The sequence below is a fragment of the Zingiber officinale genome, chromosome 4B, assembly GCF_018446385.1.
Source record: "Zingiber officinale cultivar Zhangliang chromosome 4B, Zo_v1.1, whole genome shotgun sequence".
Lineage (NCBI taxonomy): Eukaryota > Viridiplantae > Streptophyta > Magnoliopsida > Zingiberales > Zingiberaceae > Zingiber > Zingiber officinale.
The window spans coordinates 58,679,436-58,705,207 of NC_055993.1; the positions used below are offsets into that span (position 1 = coordinate 58,679,436).

General features: G+C 38.2%; 1 protein-coding gene across 1 annotated transcript; it reads right to left on the reverse strand.

Moving 5' to 3' along the window:
• Window positions 1-1,047: 1,047 nt before the first annotated feature.
• On the reverse strand, window positions 1,048-1,567 carry LOC121978274 (floral homeotic protein DEFICIENS-like). The gene is made up of 3 exons (XM_042530639.1): window positions 1,418-1,567; window positions 1,163-1,302; window positions 1,048-1,084 (listed from the first exon to the last, which is right to left on the reverse strand). Exons 1-3 carry the CDS (start codon window positions 1,565-1,567, stop codon window positions 1,048-1,050), a joined length of 327 nt encoding a protein of 108 aa, XP_042386573.1.
• Between the last annotated feature and the right edge of the window lie 24,205 nt (window positions 1,568-25,772).

The window sequence follows — 25,772 nt, forward strand, 5'->3', positions numbered from 1 at the left end:
CATGCATTCAATCATATGAAAATAGGCAATGCAACCATGTAGTTTTTTCATATTCCAAGCTGAAAATATGATCACACACTCATAAAAGAACAGCAGGATAATAAACTTCACGCATATGGTGCAATGACAAGCATTAGTTTTAGTATTTTTTTTTATTATTGTCAGAAAATATGTTCTTCTCTTATGATTTGCTTAGCTATAATAGTCTTCACATTCCCTTTTGAGATGACCCATGATTTAATTTTCTACATGGAATTGGAACCATGGACAAAATTCTTTGGCATGAGGTTGACATGGTGTTACTAAGGGTATTAACTGAGTCAACAGTGAGCTGGTAAAATATCCCATTAACTTGAGAAATTTCATTTTGTCAAGACTCTTCCATAACACACCAATAAGCTTTCTTTAAACCCTTCCAGTTTCAACTATCTAATTAATTAAAATTAACAAGACACTTCAAGATAACTAGCCAACCAACTAGAATATTTCATCTCATAAGGAAAAGTTAAATGTCATCATTTCATCTTGTTGATGGGTATAGCACCCTCTCTGCATCTTAAATGAACTAAACCTACCAGATTTTCTTTGTTCATGTGATTTTGGTGGTAGTGTCATTTTCACAAGTAGCCTCATAGTTGCACCTTGAGCTGCATCACAACAACAACAACCACAAAAACTACTATTGGCATATGAAATTGTGTTAGGGGAAAACTAGAATTAATACCACGAGTGACAGTAACTAACATTTACCACTCAAGAGAATCATGCAAACAAAAATGATAAAATCAAGTCAGGGTAGTGTTTGAGGAAATTCATCAAACACATTTTATGCATCAATCAATTAATACTTGCAATCAAGAGATCAAGAAGATGAAACTGTCGAAGATGAGGAAGGACTTCAGTAGCGACTTCAGTAGTCTGTGATCATTTACCAAGAGATAAATCATTTTTGTTTAATTGTTTAATTTTTTTTCTACTTAAATTTGCATAGGCATCACAAACACTAAGGCACGTTCTATGTTAGCTACTATTCCTTGAAAACACTTGTCACTCTGACAAAAGGAGCATGAAAATAGAGTGAGCACTGCAGAAGAACACAGAATTTCAAACAATAAGAAAGCCATAACTTTGCTGAGAAATTGGAAAATCATTTTCTACTTACAGAATGCCAAGTCTTCCAGAGTCAGCAATGAAGAGATGGCCATGAAACAGATCATATCGGCTAAGGTTAACATTCAAACCCACAGAAGGTCCCCTCTTAGCAATAAGTTCGAACAAAAATGCAAAATATGCATTTAACTCCTGATCAAGCTCAAATTGGTCAAGTATGGAAGCACTGATACTTTCATTTCGGATGAAAGACAAAAATACTTGACATCTGTTACCCAGTTCACAAATCGATAACCATAAGGAGTACTTGGGGAATACTTGACATTTGGTGCTCGGCATCGCAGAGCACGGAGAGCTCAAAGGCCTTCTTCAAAAGGCCTCTCCGGTGCTTGGAAAAGGTCACCTGCCGGTTGGCCAGGTTCTCTATCCTCCTCATCTGCGTCTTCCCCCTCACCATGTCGACCGATTAGTCGATAACACACCTGGAGGCAGCGCTGAATCCTACCGCGAGCAGCAAAATCAACAAGCAAGGAGCTCCAATCAGTCCTGGCCACGCGAGGATCGACAAGGAGGGATCAAATCAGAAGAAGGAGATGAGGAATCGAGGTTACCAGATATGGGATCAAGAAAGAATGGAGGAGGGCGACTTCTAGCGACCCGGCGACGACTCCAAGCCACACAGGCAGCCTCTTCTCACCCAAAGGAAGGGGAAGAGGAAGATGAGGCTGAGAGAGATGGTCGGACGGCTAGCGGCGAGGAGGAAAGTGGTGGCGGTGTTGAGACCGTATACGGTGGACGGCGCGATATAGGTTTAGGTTTGGAAGGAAGAGTGCCTATTAATGAAAAAAAGGCGCTCATATACATCAGCTTAAAAACCGATGTCTATGAGCGAAAATCTGTGCTTATAGACACTGATTTTTGGAAAATATGGTGTAAAATACTCAAAGACATCAGTTTTTGCTTAAAATCGTTGTTGCTCCACCGATGTCTATGAGGGTTTTTCTTGTAGTGGCTCCTTTTTTCTACCCGCTAGGGATCCTCCTTCCTTGCAAGTCTTCCTCTATCACAAGGATGATAGAATCTAAAATAGCAGCACATGTTAGAGTCAGGCCTGCTCCTTAGACACGTCCCATTCGATTCTCAAGTTAATAATTGATCGGATAAGATAAGGAGAGAAAATAGTAAAAGAAGGACTTGAAGAAGAAGGAGTTTCCTCTATAGGTTAGAAGAAGAAGATCCTTGTACCTAGGAGTTACCGTCTGAGGTATTTATATAGCTGTCAGAAAAGAATTTTCACGTCCTCCCTCGTTGCATCTTTCCACTTCTTTCTCGCCTAAGTCAGTGAAGACGTAGTCCCAAAGGTTCGTTATCATACGTCCAATTTGTGACCGCCATGTAAGATGAATGGGGCTTTTGAGGAAACCATTTTTGACAAACAATGTGTTGGGAATTTCGGGCCGCAAAAACCGCTTTTTCGCGTTGCGGAAACCCAGATTCCCATGCCACCGGATCCGTGCGAAGTAAAATAATTTTCGAAAAACATTACGAGTACAAGTTTCTTATGCTAGTTCTAAACTAGATCTACATGTTAAGAAATTTACCCTCGATGCGATGCCCTTCGCAATCCCGCTCGTCCAATGGTTCACCGGATCTCGAGATCGTCAAATGTACGATCCTCTAGAAGTATCCACACGAACAAACTAGGTGGAGATGACCAAACAAATGTGTGCTAGCACCTTAGATGGTTCGACCAAGGAGGAGGAGAGGGAGAGGAGAATGAGAGCAAGGAAGAAGATGGAATGAATGCCTTGAATTGCATTCACTTGCAATTCAAATGTGGCCAACCACTATTGGAGTTGTAACCTCCATTCTCATTTAATGTGGCCATCAAAGAGGAGATTTGTAACCTCCATGAGGTGGCACACACATGTGCTAGCCTTGATGATGTGGCACATCATCATTGGTCCTCCTAATGCCAACTCACAAATGAGGTGGCAAATGGTCAAGTCAAACTTGACCTTTCATCTTCCTTCTCAAGTCAAGTCAAACTTGATCAAATCTCTCTCATGGTTGATCTAATCTAACCATTTGATTCAAACCAACTTAATAGAATGAATCTAATTCATTTAATTAAATTGATTCAATGAGTCATAATCTAACTTAGACTCATTGAACACATGAATCAACTTGAGTCCAACTCAATTAGTTCAATTATGATTACTCTTAATCCAATTTGATTCATCACATGAATCTAATCCTCTTGGTTCATCATATGAACCTAATCTCCATCTAATTATCCATTGTGTGTAACCATATAGGTTTTTATAATGTTGGCAATGCTCCTAAACCAATTTAGAAGCATAAGTAATGAGTGGTATCTAGCAACACATCATTACTACCCAAGTTATAAGAATGTTGAGATCCAACATCACCTCGTGACTACAAATTGTGACTCTTCACAATATATGACATTGTCCTTCTATCCTAAACATCTAGATTGATCAATGTGAGACATAGACCGTGTCATCCTCTAATCAATCTAAATCTTGAACTCCAAATAGACTCTCTCAATCAAATGAGCTCAATATCTCATATTGACTCATTTGGGCATGGCCATGCACTTCGTGGTCTAACTCTATCAAGAATATCGATGTCGCTCCCATCATATAGGAGGGATAGATCCCATCTACATCACTCATATCCCTCTGCATAATTCGTTACATACCCAGTAATCGCCTTTATAGTCCACCTAGTTACGGGTGACGTTTGACGAAGTCAAAGTACGTAACTCCTTATGTAGGGATCCATGGTGACTTCAGGTGCAAGGACTAGTAGTCATACTAATAGCCACATGAGAAAGTATATGATACTCATATAACGATCCATGATACTTTCTCATGGCTGGTCATTCAGTATACATTCTCCAATGCATACCCATGTGTCAACTTGATATCTCTATATCCATGACTTTTGAGATCAAGTCATCGAGTTGACCTACATGCTAGTCTTATTGCATTAACATTGTCCCTGAATGTTAATACTCGACTAGGAATGATTAAGAGTAGTGTTCCCTATATCATCTCACTATCGATTCATCCAATCGATTGATATAGGTGAGAACCTTCTACTCAAGGATGCTACTATACTTAGTTATTTGGCACCAATACAAGTAAGTATAAAAACCAAAACAAATTCCTTTATTAATATACAAGAATATGATACAATGAGTCCATACAACAATCATCAAATGATTGGATATAGGCTCTAACTAACAATCTCCCACTAGCACTAGTGCCAATCAGTGTAGGGACTAAGGCCTAATGACCTAGTGTGACCATCATGCTTTCTCTCTGACAAAGCCTTGGTCAAGGGATTTACGATATTAGCCTCTGTGGGTACTATGCAAATCTTCACATCTCCTCTCTCGATAATCTTTCGAATGAGATGGAAGCGCCGTAGTATGTGTTTGGTCCGCTGGTGTGAGCAAGGTTCCTTAGCCTGTGCTATAGTTCCATTGTTGTCACAATAGAGCTCAATAGGGTCAGCGATGTTAGGAACCACCCCAACTTCAGTGATGAACTTGCGGATCCAAACTACCTCCTTTGCTGCCTCTGATGTAGTGATATACTCGGCCTCTGTTGTAGAATCAGCAACTGTATCCTGCTTCGAACTCTTCCAGCTCACAGCACCACCATTAATGCAAAACACGAACCTAGACTGTGATCGATAATCATCCTGGTCAGTCTGGAAGATGGCATCACTGTATCCCTTTACAGCTAGCTCATCTTCGCCCCCATATATCAAGAAATATTCTTTAGTCCTTCTCAAGTACTTAAGCATATTCTTGACCGCTATCCAGTGACTCTCACCTGGATCTGACTAGTATCTGCTCGTCATACTCAAAGCATACGAGACATCAGGTCGAGTACATAGCATGGCATATATGATAGATCCTATGGCTGAGGCATAAGGGATCTGATCCATGCGGTCTCTCTCCTCTCTAAAAGAGGGACCTTGAGTCTATGAAAGACTCACGCCATGTGACATCGGCAGAAAACCCTTCTTGGAGTTCTGCATGGCAAACCGTAGGAGTACCTTGTCAATATATGTACTCTGACTTAGGCCAAGTAATCTCTTAGATCTATCTCTATAGATCTGTATGCCAAGAATGCAGTATGCTTCACCTAAGTCCTTCATTGAGAAATAAGTCCCTAGCCAAGTCTTAACAGACTGTAGCAAAGGGATGTCTTTCCCAATGAGTAGTATGTCATCCACATACAATATGAGGAAGACAACTATATCCCCTACAACCTTCTAGTAGACACAAGGTTCATCTTCATTCTTTATGAAATCAAACTGTTTGATTGCATCATCGAATTGAAGAATTCAGCTCCGAGAAGCTTCCTTTAGTCCATAAATGGACCTATGCAGCTTGCATACTCTGCTAGTATGCTGTGGATATACAAAACCCTCAGGTTGTGTCATGTACACATCCTCGAGCAGGTTTCCATTCAGAAACGTGATTTTGACATCCATCTGCCATATCTCATAGTCATGGTATGCTGCAATTGTTGGGATTTTCGGGCCGCGAAAACCGCTTTTTCGCATCGCGGAAACCTCGAAACCCCAAGCCACCGGATCCGTGCAAAGTAAAATAAAACAAAAAATACGAGTACAAGTTTCTTACATCTAGATCTTCACTAGGAGAAGGAAGTTACCCTTGATGTGATGCCCTTCGCAATCCCGCTCGTCCAACGGTTTGCCGGATCTCAAGATCGTCAAGCGTACGATCCTCTAGAAGTATCCACACGAACAAACTAGGTGGAGAAACCTAACACAAAGGTGTGCTAGCACCTTGGTAAGGTTCGGCCAAGAGAGGAGAGGAAGAGCAAGAAGAGAGCAAGGAAGGAGATGAAGTGAATGAGCCTTGAATGAAAAATAAAATTCACATTCATCACAAAGTTGTCGGCCACATATTTTAACCTCCTCTCATTTAATATGGCCATTAAAATGAGGAGGAGATTTGTAACCTCCATGAGGTGGCACACACATGTTCTTAAAATGATGATGTGTAACACCATTATTGGCCACTTAATGCCAACTCACAAATGATGTGGCATAAAGTCAAGTCAAACTTGACTTTTTCCTCTTCCTCTCAAGTCAAGTCAAACTTGACCAAATCTCTCTCATGGTTGATCTAATCTAACCATTTGATTCAAAGCAACTTAATATAATGAATCTATTTCATTTAATTAAATTGATTCAATGAGTCATAATCTAAATTAGACTCATTGAACACATGAATCAACTTGAGTCCAACTCAATTAGCCCAATTAGGATTACTCTTAATCCAATTTGATTCATCACATGAATCTAATCCTCTTGGTTCATCATATGAACCTAATCTCCATCTAATTGTCCTTTATGTGTTATCCTATAGGTTCTTATAACGTTGGTAATGCTCCTAAACCAATTTAGATGAATAAGTAATGAGCGGTATCTAGCAACACATCATTACTACCCAAGTTATAAGAATGTTGAGATCCAACATCACCTTGTAACTATTAATTGTGACTCCTCACAAAATATGACATTGTCCTTCTATCCTAGACATCTAGATTGATCAATGTGAGGCATAGACCATGCCATCCTCTAATCAATCTAAATCTTGAACTCCAAGTAGACTCACTAAATCAAATGAGCTCAATATCTCATATTGACTCATTTGGGCATGACCATGCACTTCGTAGTCTCAGTCTATCAAGAATATCGATGTCGCTCCTGTCATATAGGAGGGATAGATCCCATCTACATCACTCACATCTCTCTTCATAATTCGTTGCATACCCAGTAATCGCCTTTATAGTCCACCTAGTTACGGGTGACGTTTGACGAAACCAACGTACATAACTCCTTATATAGGGAACCATGGTGACTTCAGGTCTAAGGACTAGTAGTCATACTAATAGCCACATGAGAAAGTATATGACACTCATATAATGATCCATGATACTTTCTCATGGCGGGTCATTCAGTATACATTCTCCAATGCATACTCATGTGTCAACTTGATATCTCTATATCCATGACTTGTGAGATCAAGTCATCGAGTTGACCTACATGCTAGTCTTATTGCATTAACATTGTCCCTGAATGTTAATACTCGACTAGGAATGATTAAGAGTAGTGTTCCCTATATCATCTCACTATCAGTTAAACTAACCGATTGATATAGGTGAGAACCTTCTACTCAAGGACGCTATTATACTTAGTTTATTTGGCACCAATACAAGTAAGTATAATAACCAAAACAAATGTATTTATTTATATAAGAACATGAAACAACAAGTCCATAATACAATCATCAAATGATTGGCTCTAGGACTCTAACTAACAATCTCTCACTAGTACTAGTGCCAATCAGTGTAGGCTCTAAGCCGCAATGACCTAGTGTGACAATCATGCTTCCTCTGTGCCAAACCCTTGGACAAGGGATCTGCGATGTTAGCATCTGTAGGTACTCTGCAAATCTTCACATCTCATCTCTCGATAATCTCTCGAATGAGATGAAAGCGCCGTAGTATGTGTTTGGTCCGCTGGTGTGAGAGAGGTTCCTTAGCTTGTGTTATAGCTCCATTATTGTCACAATAGAGCTCAATAGGGTCAGCGATACTAGGAACCACCCTAAGTTCAGTGATGAACTTGCAGATCCAAACTGCCTCCTTTGCTGCCTCTGATGCAGCAATGTACTCGGCCTCTGTCGTAGAATCAGCGACTGTGTCCTGCTTCAAACTCTTCCAGCTCACAGCACCACCATTAATGTAAAACACGAACCCTAACTGCAATAGATAATCATCCTGGTCGGTCTGGAAGCTTGCATCACTGTAACCCTTTACAGCTAGCTCGTCATTGCCTCCATATATCAAGAAATATTCGTTAGTCCTTCTTAAGTACTTAAGAATATTCTTGACCGCTATCCAGTGACTTTCACCTGGATCTGACTGGTATCTGCTCGTCATGCTCAAAGCATACGAGACATCAGGACGATTACATAGCATGGTGTACATGATAGATCCTATAGCTGAGGCATAAGGGATCTGATCCATGCGGTCTCTCTCCTCTCTAGAAGAGGGACCTTGAGTCTTCGAAAGACTCACACCATAGGACATCGGCAGAAATCCCTTCTTGGAGTTCTGCATGGCAAACCGAAGGAGTACCGTGTCAATATATGTATTCTGACTTAGGCCAAGCAATCTCTTAGATCTATCTCTATAGATCTGTATGCCAAGAATGCGAGATGTCTCACCTAAGTCCTTCATTCAGAAACAAGTCCCTAGCCAAGTCTTGACAGACTGCAGCAAAGGGATGTCTTTCTCAATGAGTAATATGTCATCCACATACAATATGAGGAAGACCTATAGTATGTCATCCACATAGTATGGCCCTAGCCAAGTCTTGCTTTAGTCCATAAATGGACCTATGCAGCTTGCATACTCTGCTAGTATGCTGTGGATCTACAAAACCCTCAGGTTGTGTCATGTACACATCCTCGAGCAGATTTCCATTCAGAAACTCGGTTTTGACATCCATCTGCCATATCTCATAGTCATGGTATGCTGCAATAGCAAGCATGATCCGAATGGATTTAAACATCGCTACTGGAGAAAAGGTTTCATCATAGTCAATACCATGAATCTGCTTGAAACATTTAGCTACCAAGCGACCCTTATAGATAAGTCCATCCATGTCAGTCTTTCTCTTAAAGACCCACTTACACCCTATGGGTTTTACCCCTTCAGGTGGATCAACCAAAGTCCATACTTGGTTAGTGTACATGGATTCCATCTCGGATCTCATGGCTTCTAGCCATTTCTCGGAATATGGTCTCATCACAGCTTCCTGACAGGTGGTAGGCTCATCTTCTATGAGCATAACGTCATCATGGTCAGACAAGAGAAATGGGTATCTCTCAGGCTGATGACGTACCCTATTAGACTTGCGAAAAGGTATGTCTACTTGAACTGGTTGTTGTTCCTCAACTCTTTGTGGAACAACATCATCCACAAAACTTTGTGGTTCTAGTTCAACTTCCATCGAGGCTTCAGTGCTATGGTCTGCATCTTGAACTTCTTCAAGATCGAACGTACTCCTACTAGTCTTTCTAGAAACAAAGTCCCTTTCTAGAAAGACCCAGTCTTTGCCACAACTACCTTGTGCTGACTGGGAATATAGAAGTAATATCCCTTAGTTTCCTTGGGATATCCAATAAAGTAGCACTTGTCGGATTTGGCTCCTAATTTGTCTGAGACTTGACGTCTAACGTAAGCCTCACAACCCCAAAGCCTCATGAAAGACACCTGGGCATCTCTCTCAGTCCATATCCTATATGGTGTCTTTATCACGGCCTTGGATGGAACTCGGTTGAGTATAAAAGATGCTGTGTCTAGAGCATAGCCCCAAAGGAATGTCGGAAGATCTGTGTGACTCATCATAGATCGTACCATATCTAATAGGGTATGATTCCTCCTTTCGGATACACCATTCCACCGTGGTGTTCTAGGAGAAGTGAGTTGGGATAGAATCTCACACTCAGCTAGATAGTCACGAAACTCATGGCTAAGGTATTCTCCACCTCGATCTGATCGAAGTATCTTAATACTCTTGCCAAGCTGGTTCTGTACTTCATTCTTGAATTCTTTGAACTTTTCAAAGGATTCAGACTTATGTGTCATCAAGTAAACATAACCATATCTACTGAAGTCATCAGTAAATGTGATGAAGTACCTATAACCGCCTCTAGTAGCGACATTGAAAGGGCCACATACATCACTATGTATAAGTCCTAACAAATCATTCGCTCTTTCGTTGTGCCCACTAAAGGGAGTCTTGGTCATCTTGCCTAGTAGGCATAACTCGCACGTCTCATAAGATTCAAAATCAAATGAGTCCAGCAAACCATCCTTATGGAGCTGGGATAAGCGCTTGTCATTTATATGACATAAGCGACAGTGCCAGAGATAGGTTTGGTTCATGTCATTTGACTTGAACCTCTTGGTATTTATGTTATAGATAGGGCTTTCAAGGTCTAGAATGTAGAGTCCGTTCATCAGAGGTGCACTACAATAGAACATATCTTTTAAATAAACAGAACAACATTTGTCCTTTATTATAAAAGAGAAACCTTTCTTGTCCAAACAAGAAACTAAAATTATGTTCTCAGTTAAAGTAGGCACATAACAACAATCATCCAACTCTAGTACAAGCCCAAAGTGCAGAGATAGAAAATAAGCCCCTACAGCAACAGTAGCAACCCGTGCTCCATTGCCTACACGTAGGTCCACCTCGCCCTTTGCCAATGCCCTGCTATTTCTCAGTGCCTGCACATTAGAAGAAATTTGAGAAGCACATCCGGTATCTAATACCCATGATGAAGAAATAGATAGATTGACTTCTATAACATATATACCTTAAGTGGAAGTCTCACTTTGCTTCTTCTTAAGATCTTCCAGGTACACCTTGCATTTCCTCTTCCAGTGCCCGGTCTGACCGCAGTGGAAGCAGGTAGCATCATCCTTGGCGACCCCTCCTTTAGGCATAAATGCCTTGCCTTTGCCCTAGGCTTGGGACTTTCCCTTGCCTTTGGGCTTGTCTGTGCCCTTATGTTTCTGAACCATCAGAACAGAGTTGGGCTTAACCTTCTTAAGGTTGAGCTCAGCAGTTCTTAACATGCTAAGCAGATCGGGAAGTGGCTTGTCAATTTCGTTCATGTTGTAGTTTAGAACGAATTGACTATAGCTATCCGGCAAGGATTGCAAGATCAGGTTAGTGGCCAGCTCTTGACCAAGCGGGAATTCCAACCTCTGTAGGTTTTCTATGTACCCAATCATTTTGAGTACATATGGGCCTACGGGAGCCCCATCTGACATCTTGCACTGAAATAGTGCCCTTGAGATCTCAAATCTCTCGTGCCTCGCTTGTCCTTGATACCGTTGATGAAGATGTTCAACCATATCGTAAGCGCCCATCAGCTCGTGTTGCTTTTGAAGCTCAGAGTTCATGGTCGTGAGCATTAGATAGGACACATCTAATGCATCATCTTAATGCTTCCTGTAAGCATCTTTGTCTGCTCGCGTGGCATTGGCAGGAGGAGCCTCCGCAATGGGCTGCCCCAGAACGTATAGTTTACGTTCTTGGGTGAGAACTATTCTCAAGTTCCTGTACCAGTCTAAGAAATTTGCTTCGTTGAGCTTATCCTTCTCAAGCACAGAACGCAGGGAGAAAGAGTTCGTATTCGACATCATGGTTATCTACAATAGAAAAATGTAGAAAATAAATATCATATTCTTTTAAATCATTTAATTAGGCCTTTAACTAAATGATGCTCCCACTGAATTCTATAATTCATGTGGGACAAGATCCACATCATACTAACCCTTGAGTTAGCTTTGGCTAATACGCCCAAGATTTAGTATGATCGGTAGGTAACGATTTACCAATTACATCTCTATGCAACTCTTGTTTATAGGATCATTATCCGAAGTCATATTAAAACTTGAGTTAGCTTTGGCTAATACGCCCAAGAATTAATATAAATGTGATTTATGTCCTATCTTTCCAACCGTTGGAAGAATGTCTATAGTTGTACTCGATCCAACCGAGTTGACTTGGAATACTCAATCTAATTGAGTTTGTACTCGCCCATGCGTTGATAAGCGGGACCAAGATTGTCCCTCCGTATCCTACCAAGATAATATGTGTTGCTCTGCTTTGGTAGATTCAACAACTCATGTGATCGAGGTAGTGATAGGTATCACGGCACGGTAGGCATTTGAGTTGACACGATTGAGATCTAATCTAATCGAGAGGGTGCATCTTGTACACGATTTAGATCTAATCTAATCGCTAGGCACTAATTAATTACTAATTATGCATCACATACACTCAAGAAATTAATTAAATTATTTGTGATTAGTCATGGCCCTACTACGATCTTCTCAAGCCAATGAGAAGATCGGATGGTCAACCTAAGGTCAACAGCTTCTCAAGCTCCTCCCTTTGACCACCTTGTGTTGCTCGGGCCCTCCTCGTAACTCCGTCTCAAGTGGACCTTCCACGGCTCCAATTTTGTACATTACAATTTTGAAAGTTGGGTTACATTAAAGTCTAAACTAATTTACAACAAGAATATAAAATAGAGAAAGGAACGACGCTCATGTCGCGAATCAAATATACAACACGCACATCACATAAAGACACACAGGCCGTATTATGAATTACAACACATTTCCAATCAAATTGGGTCTGTTTGGGCCATGACTATCACAAAATGATACATAATTCTAAATTATGTATTTTCTATAAATTTTTTTAATTTTTACTATAATTTTTACAATTTTTATGAGTAAAATTCCCTACGATTCCATTTAGCGGGTTTTCGGGCGCAATCGCGGAACGAATCCCCTTGCGGGGCCAGGGGCAGCGCCCCTACCCGCGATCTAACCATCGCGAGTGTTCCTTAGCAATCCTACAGTGCCTTAGCCCGCCTTCCCAAAAAGATTTGGGACGAAACCTTGCCGTTTCAAAAAAATCTTCTCGGTAGTCGAAGCCTACAAGTGTCGAAATACTTGTGCTTTGCTTCTACGAGAAAAATACCCATAAAAACTATAAAAATATGAAATTTACAGAATTTTACAGAACTTCTATTTTTCATAAAAATACAAAATAAACTCGTACAAGACTTCGCACGTGGCTCTGATACCACTGTTGGGTTTTTTGGGCCGCGAAAACCACTTTTTCGCGTCGAGGAAACCCCGAAACCCCAAGCCACCGGATCCGTGCGAAGAAAAATAAAACAAAAAATACGAGTACGAGTTTCTTACATCTAGATCTACACTAGGAGAAGGAAGTTACCCTTGATGCAATGCCCTTCGCAATCCCGCTCGTCCAACGGTTCGCCGGATCTCAAGATCGTCAAGCGTACGATCCTCTATAAGTATCCACACGAACAAACTAGGTGGAGAAACCTAACACAAAGGTGTGCTAGCACCTTGGTAAGGTTCGGCCAAGAGAGGAGAGGGAGAGCAAGAAGAGAGAGCAAGGAAGGAGATGAAGTGAATGAGCCTTGAATGAAAAATAAAATTCACATTCATCACAAAGTGGCCAGCCACATATTGTAACCTCCTCTCATTTAATGTGGCCATTAAAATGAGGAGGAGATTTGTAACCTCCATGAGGTGGCACACACATGTTCTAAACATGATGATGTGTAACACCATTATTGGCCACTTAATGTCAACTCACAAATGATGTGGCATAAAGTCAAGTCAAACTTGACTTTTTCCTCTTCCTCTCAAATCAAGTCAAATTTGACCAAATCTCTCTCATGGTTGATCTAATCTAACCATTTGATTCAAAGCAACTTAATATAATGAATCTAATTCATTTAATTAAATTGATTCAATGAGTCATAATCTAAATTAGACTCATTGAACACATGAATCAACTTGATTACAACTCAATTAGCCCAATTAGGATTACTCTTAATCCAATTTGATTCATCACATGAACCTAATCCTCTTGGTTCATCATATGAACCTAATCTCCATCTAATTGTCCTTTGTGTGTGACCCTATAGGTTCTTATAACGTTGGTAATGCTCCTAAAGCCATTTAGAAGCATAAGTAATGAGCGGTATATGGCAACACATCATTACTACCCAAGTTATAAGAATGTTGAGATCCAACATCACCTTGTGACTATTAATTGTGACTCCTCACAAAATATGACATTGTCCTTCTATCCAAGACATCTAGATTGATCAATGTGAGGCATAGACCGTGTCATCCTCTAATCAATCTAAATCTTGAACTCCAAGTAGACTCACTAAATCAAATGAGCCCAATATCTCATATTGACTCATTTGGGCATGGCCATGCACTTCGTGGTCTCACTCTATCAAGAATATCGATGTCGCTCCCGTCATATAGGAGGGATAGATCCCATCTACATCACTCATATCCCTCTGCATAATTTGTTACATACCCAGTAATCGCCTTTATAGTCCACCTAGTTACGGGTGACGTTTGACGAAGTCAAAGTACGTAACTCCTTATGTAGGGATCCATGGTGACTTCAGGTGCAAGGACTAGTAGTCATACTAATAGCCACATGAGAAAGTATATGATACTCATATAATGATCCATGATACTTTCTCATGGCTGGTCATTCAGTATACATTCTCCAATGCATACCCATGTGTCTACTTGATATCTCTATATCCATGACTTGTGAGATCAAGTCATCGAGTTGACCTACATGCTAGTCTCGTCGCATTAACATTGTCCCTGAATGTTAATACTCGACTAGGAATGATTAAGAGTACACTACAACAAAAACTGCAAACGACAACACCCCTACGACAACGGTTTTAAGAGAAAGCGTTGCATATTTGCTCAAAGACAACGGTTTTGGCCAAAACCGTTGTCTTTGAACTCCCCATTGAATATAAAAGACAACGGTTTTGGCAAAACTGTTGTCATTGAGAATTTTTTTTTTTAAAACGACAACACTTTTTATAACGGTTTTATAAACCGTTGTCTTTATCCGCGTTTTTAGCGGCTACGACAACAGTTTTGAAAAAAACCGTTGTAATTTAATTTGGTAATTTTCCCCCTCCCTGTTTTCCTTTCCCTCGCTGTTTTCTTTTCGGCGCCGTGTTTTCCTTCGCGCTCCCGACCCTAAGGCAATTTTCTTTCCCTCTCCTCATCCAATCTCTTCACGCCTCCCCTAGATCTTCCTCCACGACGGTGCGCTCCTCTCAATCCCTGGTGAGCGGGTTTCTGAGTTCGACGAGGCCCTTTGACCTTCCATTGCTGCTTCTTTTGCTCGTTGAACCTTTTGATCGAACGAGGTGTATTTCTTCGGCAAAGGTTGCACTCCTAGTCCGTCGATTTATAACCTAGGTCTTGTCTTCTTTGGATTTGTGCTAGAGCCATAGTCAAGGTAGATTCATAACCAAGGTCTTGTCTTCGTTCATAAATGTTGTCTCAAAATTAAAACCTACTTTAATTTTGATTCCACTAAGCTTGTATCTGCAAGCTCAACATTCTCTTTTCTTCTTATTTTTTGCCTTTTGATTTGTTTCATCATGCCATTTGGCTGCTCATATGTCAAAGTTTGTGGTGTTTGATCTCGGAAGGTGTTGGTTTTAAGCATCGATTTCTGTTTGTTATTCACTTATATTGGTCGAAATAGTGTGTTCGGATAGGTTTTCTAGGTCTTGCACGGCTTGCCACTTGATGGACGGAGATGGAATTTGGGGGAACAGAAAATTGGTAGAAGGGAAATGAAGAAAGTCCTTCCTTTTTGTTTTGATTACTGATTGAAGTTTATAGTTGTTTCGCACATTGCCCGTTTGATTGTTCTTCCCATTTCCATGAGCTTCTTGGTTTTTTGTTCTGTTCCATGTGAACGGAGTTGGTTTCTTGTGGTAATTGCTCAATGCACTTTTAATTTTGTTTCCTTTGACTCTTTAGACATATGTTGACACTTTTGTATGTTCATGCTCATTTTTAGGTTTTTTTTCTTATCTACTGCAAGTTTATGTTTTTTACATCCTTTACAACTGCACATTGAATTATAGCTTGTTCTCTTATTGAATTTCATAATCTGAAGTTCATTATTTTTTCCTCATTATTTTAATAATTAATTAATGTCATCTTTATTATTTATGCTCATTTAATTTTCTGCCGGAATATTTTTTTTTAAAAAAATTAGATTAGATCAAGACACATGTATTTTTTAACATAAACGCAAACATTAGATTAGATCAAGAGTTGAGATAATAACATGACCAAATAAGTTGAGAGGCATTGTAACAACTAGGGTGAGGGTTTGTTAGCTAATAATCTTTCCAATTGATCCTCTTGTATATATGTACACCCAAGATTTGTTAATATCACCATTTATTTATTAATTAGTTCTCACAAAATCACACAACACATTTCTGTCTGGTTGGTTTATGTCGTGTATTACTCTATTACCTTGAATGTTTTATTATAGTATTTGGTACTTGAGATTGTGTTTTGAACTTGTTGTATGATGTATAGTTTTTTGAAGGTAGGTTTTGACGCGTTTCGGGCTGATAGTTATAAAAAATGGACAAAGATTGGATGTCAAAGAATAGGTTATCACATGAATATGAGGTTGGGGTAGAGTCTTTCTTGCAATTTGCATTACAAAATGCTACTGATCCGAATGAAATACCTTGCCCATGTTCAAGATGTGGTAATCTGCAGAAGAGAAATGTTGACATTATAAGGGCACATTTGTGTTGTAATGGTATAGATTTAACATACCATAAATGGATTTGGCATGGTGAAAAGACTGAATACAATAACTCAATGAAAGATGAACAGAAATCTTTTGGCGATGAACCTATTGATATGGTACATGCTGCATTTGATAGTTATGCAGAGAATCCAAACCAATTTCATAAGCTACTTGAAGATGCTGATAAACCTTTATATCCGGGGTGTGCCAAATTTACAAAGTTATCTGCACTTGTGAAATTGTATAACTTGAAGGCAAAATATAGTTGGAGTGACAAAAGTTTCACAGATTTACTAAGTTTGTTTGGAGAAATGCTTCCTGATGATAATGAATTGCCTTCATCATTGTATGATGCAAAGAAAAGCTTATGTGCATTAGGGATGCATTATATGAAAATTCATGCTTGCCCTAATGATTGTATCTTATACCAGAAGGAGCATGAGAATTTGACTAATTGTCCTGTATGTGGGATGTCTAGGTGGAAGTTGGGTAAAAAAGGTATGATAAATGGAGTTCCGGCAAAGGTCCTCTGGTACTTCCCGCCTATTCCAAGATTTCAAAGATTATTTCGGAACAAGGAGATATGTAAGGATTTAACTTGGCATGCTGATAAAAGAGTACTTGACGGTTACTTGCGTCATCCGGCTGATGCGCCCGCTTGGAAAGTAGTGGATCACAAGTGGCCAGATTTTGCTGCTGAACCTAGAAATCTTAGATTGGCCTTATCAGCAGACGGGATCAATCCCCATAGTTTGATGAGTTCTGCATATAGTTGTTGGCCTGTTGTGATGATCACTTACAACCTTCCTTCATGGTTGTGTATGAAGAGAAAATTTATGATGCTGACTTTGTTGATTTCAGGTCCCAAACAACCGGTAAATGATATTGACATTTACTTAGCACCTTTGATCGATGACTTAAAAAGATTATGGGATATAGGTGTTGATGCATATGATGGATGTCGAGAAGAGAATTTCTTACTTAGGGCTGTCTTACTATGGACAATCAATGATATTCCTGCATATGGGAACATGTCAGGTTGTGTTGTGAAAGGATATTGTGCATGTCCTATTTGTGGTGAAGAAACATATTCGACAAGGTTGAAGCATAGTTGAAAAATGAGTTATACAGGCCATAGAAGATTTCTTCCTACAAATCATCCTTATCGAAGGCAAAAAAAAGCATTTAATGGGAACCCAGAGCTTAACCCTGCACCAAAACCATTAACTGGGCATGAAATTTTGGATCGAGTTGAAAGAATTAATTATCGTTCGGGAAAAGTAAATGGGAAGTTTCAGTTAAAGCAAGGTGAAACTGTATCATGCTGGAAAAAGAAATCTATATTCTTTGAACTTGATTATTGGAAACATCTACATGTTCGGCATGTTCTTGATGTAATGCATATTGAAAAAAATGTATGTGAAAGTCTGATCGGTACTTTGCTTGACATTCCTGGAAAATCAAAGGATGGAGTAGCTGCAATACTAGACCTTGTGGAGATGAATTTGAGGATTGATTTCGCACCAAAGATGGGGGAGAAGAGAACCTTTTTGCCAGCGGCTTGTTATACACTAAGTAAGGATGAGAAAAGAAAACTTTGCAAATCTTTGTTTGGAATAAAGGTCCCCACAGGATATTCATCCAATGTTAAAAATCTGGTGTCGATGAAAGACTTGAAACCTATTGGCCTTAAGTCACATGATTATCACACTTTGATGCAACAATTACTTTCAGTCGTCATCCGTGATGTCTTGCCTAAACATGTTAGAGATACTATCACTCGATTTTGTGGCTTCTTCAACGTGCTATGTAATAAAGTGATAGATGTCTCGAAGTTGAATGATTTGAAAAGAGAGATTGTGACAGTGTTGTGTTTGCTTGAAAAATATTTTCCCCCATCTTTTTTTGATATAATGATTCATTTAACCGTTCATCTTGTACGGGAGGTCAAATTGTGTGGACCGGTTTGGTATAGGCAAATGTACCCATTTGGAAGATTCATGAAGATCTTGAAAGGGTATGTGCGAAATCACAATCGTCCTGAAGGGTGTATAGCCGAATGTTATATTGCTGAAGAGGCTGTGGAATTTTGCTCGGATTACATGTCTAGTGTGCATACAATTGGGATCCCATCAAGGTATCAGCAAGTACAACTTACTAGGCCTCTATCTAGCTCAATATTACACTCAACTTGTCATGATGAGTTGCATCAAGCACATCGTTATGTCTTGGAAAATGATGTTGACGTTGATCCTTATATCGAGTAATTCTCTTACTTATTTATATTTATTGCACTGTTCTAATGTTCTACTAATTAACTTATTAGTATTCCATTAGTTAACTTATCCCTAATCTGTTCATTAGGGAGCACATGGAATTTTTGAACTCAAGCTTTCCTCATAAAGCCAAATCCAAAAAGTGGCTACAAGAAGAGCATAACCGGATGTTTATTGGGTGGTTACGTGATCATGTGAGAGCAGTTGGCAATTCCATCTCTAAAATATCAGAAAGATTGAAGTGGATAGCACGTGGACCTAGCAATCAAGTGTTGAAGTACACTTGTTATTTGATTGATGGAGTTACGTATCATACAAAAGAGCGCGATGATACACGAGCTGTCCAAAACTCCGGAGTAAGCTTAGTTGCACAGACAATGCAAGTTGCTAGTGCGAAGGACAAAAATCCAATTGTGTCAGACATGACTTTCTATGGAGTTATTCAAGAAATTTGGGAACTCGATTATCACAATTTTCAAGTTCCGATGTTTAAATGTAATTGGTTTGAGAATAATACTGGTATTAAAGTTGATGACCTTGGTTTCACGTTGGTAAACCTCAACAGAATTGGATTTAAATCTGACTCTTTTATCTTAGGGAGTCAAGCAAAGCAGATATTCTACATTGAAGATCCTCAAGATCCTGCCTGGCATGTTGTACTTGCCACTCCTACTAGGGATCACATGGAATACATAAATGGTGATGAGTTGGAAAATGCTACAATCCACTATCCAAGTTTCACAGGAGGGTTTATATCAATGGAATCAATGGGCATTGACGCCATAGATGAAAATGAACCATCATGCGTTCGTGAAGACTGTGATGGGACATGGATTGACAATAATTAAGTGTAATCTATTGTTTAACCTGTGTGTAAATTTTATTTGTTGATCTATTTTGTTAACATATTTATTCTTATTGTAATATAACTATCATTTGTCTTCATTCTCGCTTTATTTTCTCTATAATTTAAATGCCTAACAGGTTGCTGCCTTTTGCAGGAAATAGGGTTCTCATCAGAATTTGAATGTGGACAATATGGCCGCTAATGCAAAGAGATTACTGAGGATTCAGAAGGCTAAAGAAAGTTCTTCTTATTCTGCCACTAACAATAGTTGTGAGGGTCAATCTTCAATGAAATCTACAGAAACGTGGTCAACTAGAACATCGAGGGGGCGTACACGTTTGGATAGGCTTGTTAGGCTAAGGGTCCAAGGAATTAAAAAGGATGTTAGCTTCAATAAAATTGGATAGCCAGTTGGAGAATTTGCGGGTGAAATGCAAAGCTACATTGGCGTTCTCGTGCGAGAAAAGATCTCAATAACTTAAAAATCATGGAAGCAGGTGCCAAATGATGTTAAAGAGTTAGTATAGGAATCGGTGAATGTAAGTTAGAATGCTTTGAGAGCTTAAATGAGCAGTAGGCTGTGGTTATGCTATATTTAACGTTCTTGTTAAATTTTTTATGTGTTTTTATAGCTGACGTACAATATTGACCCAACTTGGAGGAAAGGATGTTTAAATTCAGCAAATAATAAATGGCGTCAATATAAAGCTTTTCTCACTCAAAAGTTTATTTTCAGCAAGCTAGATAAACCTGATGAGTTGAAAGATCCCCCGATTGGCTATGGTATTTCACAAGAGGATTGGAGTTCCTTTGTAATAACTCGCATGTCTCCTGACTTCAGGGTAAGATTCATAATTGATTTTAATTTTTAGAAGATAGTCCTAATGGTCCTTAACTGATGTTCTACAATAGGATCTTTATTTAACATAGTGTGATTCATTTATTCGCTGTCAGTTTTAAAATTTCTAGTTCTCCACCTTCTGAAAAAACTCATACTAGGGGGTTTTTATCTTATGCAAATCTACTCGATGCTAGGGTTCATACTTTTACTCCTTTCTGAAATCTTTACTTTTGTGATAATATAAAGTCGAAGAAACAAGCAATATGTTTTTGATAATGGCTTAGATAACATTATCTCTCTTTTATTTGCTTTGTTTCTTAATAGAAGAGAGAAGTATTGTTATAACAATACTTCTAACAGATAACATTAATTGTTTCCTTGTGTAATTCTAAGGGTAAGGGTTCTCTAACTGTTTGTTTCCTTGAACCTTCCATAGATTGCTATTTTTTCTCTACACCACAGACAATTTGCATTAAAGTTCACATATATATATTTTGAATGTTGATAGTGAACTTAATTGATTTTAATTTTTAAGTAGAGAGTAAGTGATGAACAAAAGAATAGAAGAAGGCAGAACGTATACCCTCATCGGTTGTCCCGTAAAGGATATGCACGTTTCGCTGACGAAATTGTGAGTATGTTGAAGCTGGTGGTTTATTTTTGAATCTGATTTTGTAGGAACAGGGCATGATTCATTTTTTTGTAGGCATCTGATTTATGTAATGATGATGATATAAATCGAGCTATTGTTTGGAAGAGAGGACGAGCCAATAAGGAGGGTGAATTTGAAGGCGATGATCTCAAAATTACAGCAAAAAAAATTGTATGTGATACATGAAAAATAACTATTTTTTATTGATTAATTTTGTTGTTACTAACTATTTTGTTTTTCTGGGCATGTTAGGATGATTATGTTCAACAAAAAAAGGAGGGGAAGTTGCGGTTTGAAGGGGCTAGGAAAGATATCCTCACAAACGCACTAGATTCTGAAGAACATGCTGGGCGTGTTAGGGGGATTGGAGGTCATATTACTCCAACAATCTATTTTAATGTTTCCAAAATCTAGAATACTACTTTACAGGATGGTGACTTAATCCTTCATCATCAAAAGGAGTTGTTAGATGCAAAGAAGCTAATCTCAGAACAAAGTGCACGGATAGTAGAACAAGATACACGCATACAGAAACTTGAAGAAATGTTCAAAAAGGGTGGATGCGACTTTGAGTTTGAGGAGAAAGGTAGTTGCTCGGTGAAGTTGCCTACCACGAGTGAGGATAAGATCAAACCAGAGAAGAGTAAAATTTTGAATGATGAGGACATGCAAGTTTTAAGCAAGACTGAGTTTTTGCAGGTATATATTTATTTAATTGTGGATACTTAATATTATTTTCAATAATGAGTCCATCAATGTGTGATATGATTGATTGTCTTCTAGGGTATGCCAGTTGCACTGTCATTGGAATCAAAGTCCAATATTGTGGCCTATGGTACAGTTATTCATGCCAATGGGGATGGAAAATTACTTCATGGTGTCATGTTACCCATGAATTGCATGCGCGTCTTGATTGATGAGGTTGTGGAGAATTCAGCAAGGTTGCCCTTTCCCATTCCAAATGAATGTGACACCATTGGTGGTGCAATTGGGACCCATGTTGCTTGGCCTGCACGTTGGGTAGTGATGAAAAATGAGGTAACTTTCTGACTCATTCGGCCACCACATTGTGAGTACAAATTTAATTCTTCAGTGGGAATTTTTGAGGAATCGTTTCACCAACCACAAATTTCCAGCTTCTGATTTGGTTGCATGTATGGTTTTCTGATTTTTTACTCATTTGATTGGCATAGTTGTTTAGCTGGATTTTTCCATCCAAACCTTCTTAGATTTTGATTGAAGGTTGTACGTATTTGTTGGATACAATTTAGTAATACAAGATATATAAGAGCTAGCACACACATGTAATCTGTACATTGAGGTTACATGCATGAACAAGAACATTGATGGTTTTTGAATCCCAATTAAAGGGTTGTTCAGAAAGATGCTGAACATAAGAGATAAAACTTTCTACTAACATATTTACATTTGCAATTTGTAGAAGCCTCAAAGGAAGAAAAGTGTTGCAAAAAGAAGTAATCCTGTCTTGCTATCAAATGTGCCACGGTCCTTACATTTATTGTACTATTACTCTATGCGTGTTTTGGACAGCCCCGAAAAAACTATATCAATTGTTTTTTATCATGATTTCTTTGACCATGAGTATGAACTGCTAGTGAACATTGAAGACATCACACCTATTTATGAGTTGGAGCCAATATCTGCTAATTGTCTGGTTGCTTGCATGTGGTAAGTTTTCACATCACTCATTTTTTTCATTTTATTTGTATTAACATGCTAACATTTTTTTGCTTGAATGGAAGGTTTCTCTTCAAAAAGATGAAAAAAGAAAACAAGGTCGATAAGTTCAGATTTGTGGATCCACAAACACTTCCAATAATGTCATATGTATCTAAACTTGACAAAAATGAAAAGACTGAATACTTGAATAACTGGGCAAGTGTGTTGGCTGATAGGCTGAGTGGTGCAACAAAAAATCAGCTAGTTTTGGCACCTCACAATGTTGGGTAAATAAATATTACAATTTCATTTTTAATAGATTTATTTCAACAATTCTGTTGAATTTATGCATTGACTATCTGTTTTGTGCATAGTTGTCATTGGATTTTGACTGTCATCGACCCTTATGTGGAGATGGTTTATTTGTTCGATTCACTTAATCATCGCAATCGTTATGAGGACTGGAAATATGTAGTGGATATGTGAGTACATATTTGTTTTTTAATTAAGCATTTAATTTAATTTTGAGGAATTTGTCAACTCTTGTTGTATAAAGGAGCTTGAAATTGTTCAATTCGAACAAGCAAAGGAAAGGGAAAAAGAAGCCTATGTGGGAAGTCGTAAAGGTTTGTATATTTTATATACACACATATGTTTACTTGTGATTAATTTAAAACTATTTAATTGTGCATTATTCGTTGATAACTTTTTGTTAACATAGGGTCCTCGACAACCTGATGCTAAACAATGTGGGTTTTATGTGATGAAATTTATGAGAGAAATTATTGAAGGAAATGCTACCGGCGAGATGGATTCACTTAGCTCAATGGTAATATTTGACATATTCTCAATTTTCTCGATCAATCCCCATATTTGACTTTGCTTCTTCATTACTGATTTTTTTATTAAATTAATCTGGGTTTGTTAACAATTCAAGAAAACAATTTACTCCAACGAAGAAATTGATGAAGTGCGATCCGAATGGGCGGATTGCGTACTAGACTATATTCATTACTAGGTATAAATTTCTAGACTTCAAAAGATGGTTGAACACTTTATTTGTGACTCCATGACTTATTGATTGTCATTCCTTACTGCCAATAATTCTGCATTTCTACCATGAGCAGAATTAGTTGACATTTTCCTTATTTATTGCCTCTCTTTGTGGTCCAAAATTAATATGGATGGGTTGTGTGAGTAGCTTATTTAGTTGTGAAAACAATTGCTTCTTGTTTGTATTCTCCTTATGGTTTTCGTCTATATGTCATGACTTCATCTTGTTTTTCCTCCTATAATTTATTATTGTTTCTTGTTTACAAGCGCGAATGACAATTATGATGCTTCATCAAGCACAACTATGTTAATCTATATACATGTTAGTGATTCCTTGAGAATAATGAAATGAAGAGCTTGTAAAGGCATTTCGTGTATGATCCATAGTATATTGATATACAAAACATCTATATACTGTAGTTTGATTTCTTAATAGTTTTCTCTATATACTTTTGCTTGGACGAGCAGTGTAAATTACCTATGCATTGCACGTGCTTTGCAGCTATTTTTCCAGTTAGATTTTCTTGTTTTGCTCTTTATACTGCAGTTGCAGTTAGATTTTCTCTTTGTATTGATGAAATGGGAATGAAAAATCTATTTTTCCCAACTGGAATGTAGTGAATATTATAGCTCTTAATCTACACTTATTTGATTGACACTTTGGTTCTTTTAGGTGTCCTATGTAATTATTAAAGCTGTGCATATGTGATTTCTATTTTGAGGAATTTGTGGAATTGTTTTACCTCTACAAACAATTCACCCTACCATAACTCATCATGATGATCCAATTCTTTTGGTTCAAGTTTTAATTGGATAGGCTTTGAACCCATGTTTTTTACTTTCACTTATGCTTTTGTGATGGGTCTGTTTATTGTAGATCAATTTGCAGCTCCTGGCAACTTGTGACTTGCAAAATGGAAAAGCATATTGTGCCTACCAGGTCTCAAAGGTAATGCAGTTTGGAAAATGGCACAGAAAATTGCATGAATATTTTGTTTCAAGATGTTAATGGATGTAATGCGCTTTGCATGGATTCTATTGATCTTGCATGATAGTTCACTTAAATAATGTTAGCTGCATGTAGTGCTAATTATTTAGTAAACTATGCTAAGCTAGATATCACTGCTCCTAGAAACTTTGGCAGAAATCAACTCCTATGCCACAACAACAATATCTTAGTTCAGTTTCTAAAGGTAATAATACCTTTTCACTATATACATTCTCTGGTACATTTTATGCTGGTTTTAAACTTGCACTATGTTTCATGAAATCATGACCACTATTATAAAGGGTAACTTAAATTTACTCTTTAATAAGGTGCATGGTTTCGATAGTTAGAAACGATGTTTGCCTCACTACTGCATTGCTATGATGTGGAAGTTTAATTCATAATTATAGACACAAAATAATGGTTATATCACATTTACATACATCTATGGTTGCCTCTTTTTATTGTATTAATAGTCCTAATACATCTTAGCATAATATCATATTCATGCATATGATATTTAGTGATCACCAACCAATGCCAAAATCCACTGTCAGTTAAATCTAGGCGTATGAGTGATACTAATCTTTTTTTTATCATCTTTTTTAGTTGCTAGTTAAATACAATAATAACTTTTTGTAAAAATTTTAAGAGAGACATAGATGACATCTTGATAGGTTCCTCAAGCATCAGAACTTCCCTAGCAAAAGTCTGAGTTCTCTATTTTTACTTATTAGCATTGTTCATTTTTCTCTTGCAGGTCTGCCAATTCGTGAGGCGGCTTGAGTTTTTTTGATGCAAGATGTGAGCTTTGTTAGATGTAGCTTGCCTTGCTATTTTGTAAATTAAAATCCATATGGAGAACAGCAAAGGGGGAACATGTGATTTAGTGTATATGGAGAGTAATGGAAAACATGTGTATTTTGATGAGTAACAACTCATTTTGTATATTTTTGTATATGTGGCTACAAGATGAATTATATATGGATGTTTAT